The following is a 4,798-nucleotide window of genomic DNA, read 5'->3' as shown; positions in this document are numbered from 1 at the left end:
TAAATAAACAAAAGAATGAAAGGCTTAATTATTCAAACGATACAATTAGAATAAATCTGAGGTGAAAACTGCAATAAAAAAATACTCGTCTCCTACACCTACAAAAACGATGAGAAATTTGCAGATCAACTTACTAGACATAGATCAAATCCAGATATACACTCATGACATGCAACAATCCAGTAATACGAAGCAGACATCCAAAACATATTAAACAAAGACTTTCATGCGACTATGCCAACCAAATCATGCTCCGACGGCTTCTGTATGGATTGGCCCGTTAGATCGAAAATCACGACCCCTTCCTCGACCTTGACCTCTCCCACGAAAGCGACCGCGACCGCGGCCACGACCTGCAAGCAATTCATTGAATATTGAATTTTTATTCAATATGCTCCATTCTATACTATAACTGAATGATTCAAGACAAAGCAACCATTGTGTGATTGCAACACAAAACAGGTTCATAATTGCAGTTTATAAGAGATCTTGCCAAAATATTAGAGCCTATTTGCAATCACTTCTGTTTTTTGCTTTTTGGTTTTAATTTTTATTTTATTTTGCTTGAGTTTTGACAAGAACAAAAAACATGTATGTATTTTAAAAATGTGTTATTTTTATTTATTTATGAGGAAATAGCAGCAGGGCGGTGGTCCCTAATAGCAACAGTGGAGGTGGCCGGAGCCCTGAGCTGGTCTTTAGTAGTGATGGGGGTCACAGTGATATTTGTTTTTAAAAGCACTCGAAACAACTAAACATTGCTAGAAAATTGCTTGAAGTGTTTGAAAAAAATAACTAGATTTAATTTTTAAAAAATAAAAAACAATTTAAAACACACTAAATAAACATATTTTTTTAAATAAAAATAGTCATAATAATGATTCCAAACTAGCTCTTAGTTAACAAGGCTGGTATGAAGCAAGGTTATTGACAAGTGACATCTAAAAACATTACATAGCAACACTACCTTAACAACCCATGGTATAGAAGGAAGTGCATTAAGTACATGAATATAAGAAAAAGAAACCATAAAAATAAAGCATAATCCAGAAATGTATATGCCTCGGAATTACGTCTAACATGGAGGAAGTAACCCCAATAAATTGTCCATGCTTCATGGATGTGGGAAAGAAGATGGATGGACAGAAAAAAAAATAACATAAAATTTGTGTTAACGATAAACTTAAGTGATGCATGTAGAGGAGCCTTCGAACAGGGAACTGATCTTCATTTACACACCCATCTTTATGTTAGGTTTTAAGGTGTTCTATTTGATTGTTTTACTAATATAAATTTGAATCTTCGAAAACTCTTTAAATAGCATCACATCATAAACGAACATGGAATTGTTCTCTTTTTATGCGCTTTTCATGTACAAAATTTAAAAGTTATGTCTACCTATCTATCTATTTATCTATCAATGATAGCTCTACTTATTGGATTATTGCTAAAAGGTAAAAGGTCATTGATATTAAACTTTAATATATTATAATTAAATAAGTTATATTGAATCAGCTTTTATTCAAATAGTATGCAAGTCAATGAGTTCAGTATCAAACATTTAACAAATCACTTGTTGACAGTTTGACACATAATATTTAATTAAAAACTAATATAAGAAAGCCTTGGCATTGTCAAGTAATAGAGATCTCACTCTCAACATGAAACATATAAGAAAATCAACGTCAATTCTACAAAGTCTCGGGCTTTCAAAATTGTTGACTACATTCCCAAAAAAGAAAAACTCTAAATTTTTCATCTTATTTATACATGCGCTTTAAAAGAAACCACTATTTATAGATAGGAATTAGTTATCTACAAACATTAATGCATTGATGCGAGTAAGTTTGTTCGTCAATAAAGGTCAAATTCAGACAAAAAGAACCCAAACTTTACATCAATGCTCAAAAACAAAGGACAAAAATAGACTACACATGCCCTAAGAGAAAAATATATTATTATGCTATCCAATGTTACCATTGAGGTGGTTTGGATCATTCAGAGTCCAAGTTACACAAAAGTTTGTGTTTTTTATAGGTCATCTAGATACATATCACTCAATTCCTATGCATTCACATATCTAACACTTAAAGTTTACTTTTTACATTTATATCACCCAAACTTTTCATTAACAAAAAAAAATACCACCATTTTAACATAAAAAATACCACCATTTTAACTTTTAAAAAAGTAAAATACAGATTTTCATGAATAGGTAAGGTGATATGTACGTTAAAATTGAAGTTTAGGCATTAGAAATGTAAATACATAGATATTAAGTGGTGTGTATGTAAATCTTTCTCTTTTATAATGCCATATTACTCTATCATTGCAATCCACCTTCTTGCTATAAATATTACCATAACAAGCAACAACCAGTCAATTCTAGGTTCACCATATTGAAGACATGGTAAAGAACATCACACCATCTTTAGAGCCTATATATCTGCATTATGTCAGCTTCTCTGAAGAAAATTGAAGCAGGGTTAATTCTGATAAATTCAAAAAGTTGAAGGTTTGTTTACTCTGAAAACAAACAAAAAGATAGAAGTTATAGATTTAATTGAGAGCAATGATATTTGAGAATTATTGGTGATATTATAATGATTTGTTTAATGAATGATTTCAGTGCATTTTTAAAAACTCGGTACGTTAAATGAGCCAGTATTTTAAAAATAATATTTGGCGAAAGGATATTCAAATTGTAAAAACTATAAAAAAATAAATTTACAACTGGTGGCTAAAATGAACCGATAAAAAAAAAGATTAAAACCAAAGCAACATTTATAGAATAAAGACTTGTTACACGATATGTAACTTTCGTGGGTGGTGAATATTGGGATCCCTACCTGAACAAGTGCATATTGGGATAAATTTTCTGGGAAAGAATGCTTAACAAGATAATTAAGTAGGACAAAGCTAAAAATTGATTTGGCCTTATTTAACTAAATTCGTGCCTAAATAAGCGTATAATTGTATGTCAACCTTAAGGAAAAATTGAACATGCAACAAAATCAGCGAACATATTAATCACTTAGAAGACTAAAAGATCCAAAACATATAAGACATCGAACTACATGAACACACACACACACACACAGATTATAAGAGCAATAACCACTATCGCAGGTTGATCTATTAATCCCCTCATTTGTCCTTGGCCAAAAGATTCAATCTTATCCAAACTATTCTGCCAACATACTCCATTGTTTAGCTAATCGTTCATCTCAAAATGACAATCTCAAGGAAATTACCCAATACACGTAAAAATGATATAACAATGTTTCCGATTTTGGCAGGTCTCTATAAGAGATGACATTATTGGTCTCTAATCATGCTGACATGCACTCATTATTATGAAATTCATTTCATAAGATTCAAAAGTTTAAAGTTTGTTATATCTATGATCAGCTATTCCGCAGGTTGTTCATCGCAAAATGACCGTCTCAAGGTAAAGAGTTGATAAATGTAGATATGTCAGGCCATTGGCATAGATTTATGATCAGTACATTCAAAAATGACAACATTCTAAGAATTATTTGTCATCTGACTGTCAAAACATTGATCCAATAATGTTGATACAACAACAACAACAACAACAAAGCCTTAATCCCACTGTGGGGTCGGCTACATGAATCTTTTTTCTCTATTGCGTCATATTTAGTGTCAAATTTTCATTTAGTTCTAGTAAATTAAGATCATTTTTAATACAATAAGCCCAAGTCTTCCTAGGTCTACCTCTGTCTTTCTTAACAAAACTCGAATCTAAAACATCTACTCTCCTAATCGGATCATCAGATGGTCGACGTTTAATGTGACCAAACCATCTAAGACGACTTTCTTTAATTTTTCCCGTCACAGGAGCTACACCAACCCTATCACGGATATATTCATTTCGCATTTTGTCTCTAAGGGTAAAGCCACTCATCCACCTAATCATTCTCATCTCGACAACACTTAACTTATTATTATGCTTCTCTTTTAAAGGCCAACATTCAGCGCCATAGAGCATTGCAGGTCTCACCACCATCTTATAAAATTTTCCTTTCAGTCTTAGCGGTACTTTTCTATCACACAAAAGGATCGAAGCATTCCTCCACTTCAACCAACCAACTTGAATTCTATTATTAACATCCTCATCTATATCACCATAACTTTGAAGAACGGACCCAAGATATCTAAATTGTTCACACATTTTAATAATTTGATCACTCAAAGTCACACTTTTGTCACTAGAGCTATTACTAATAAAATTACATTCCATGTATTCAGTTTTAGTTCTACTTAAACGAAGGCCTTTAGACTCAAATGTAGACCTCCATAATTCAAGTTTGATCCCTTTACCAATTCCATAATAGGTATGTGAAGATGTTTCAATAGATTTTGTTAGAGGAAAAAAGCAAAAAGCATACACCAAGGTACATCCTCCTGTAGATGTCCAGTAAGACCATCCATAACTAAAGCAAAAGGATATGGGCTTAAAGCTGATCCCTAATGTAATCCAATAGGAATGGGAAAATATTTGGTCAATCCTCCTTCAGTTTGAACACAAGTAATAGCTCTGGTATACATATCTTTAATGACTTGAATATAAGTCATATCAACACTTTTCTTCTCAAGAACTCTCCAAAGGATATCTCTTGGAACCTTATCGTAAGCTTTTTCTAAATCAATAAAAATCAAATGTAGATTCTCCTTATTATCTCTGAACTTCTCCATCAAACCTCTCAATAAATGTATAGCTTCCATAGTAGACCTGCCAGGCATAAATCCAAATTGATTATAAGAAATCTTTGTA

General features: G+C 32.1%; 1 protein-coding gene across 2 annotated transcripts in view; it reads right to left on the bottom strand.

The window, feature by feature from the left end:
• LOC110017995 (heterogeneous nuclear ribonucleoprotein A1, A2/B1 homolog) overlaps nucleotides 1-4,798 on the bottom strand; it is a 20,643-nt gene continuing 15,845 nt past the window's right edge. For both annotated transcript variants that reach the window (XM_020715199.1, XM_020715200.1), the window contains exon 9: nucleotides 1-353. In XM_020715199.1, coding sequence (XP_020570858.1) covers nucleotides 247-353 — 107 coding nt within the window. In that variant the 3' untranslated portion in view covers nucleotides 1-246. The remainder of the gene's footprint in view (nucleotides 354-4,798) is intronic.

Source organism: Phalaenopsis equestris, unplaced genomic scaffold (genome assembly GCF_001263595.1).
Source record: "Phalaenopsis equestris unplaced genomic scaffold, ASM126359v1 Scaffold000002, whole genome shotgun sequence".
Lineage (NCBI taxonomy): Eukaryota > Viridiplantae > Streptophyta > Magnoliopsida > Asparagales > Orchidaceae > Phalaenopsis > Phalaenopsis equestris.
The sequence above is the reverse complement of the archived record's forward strand: the minus strand, read 5'-3'. Positions and strand labels throughout refer to the sequence as shown.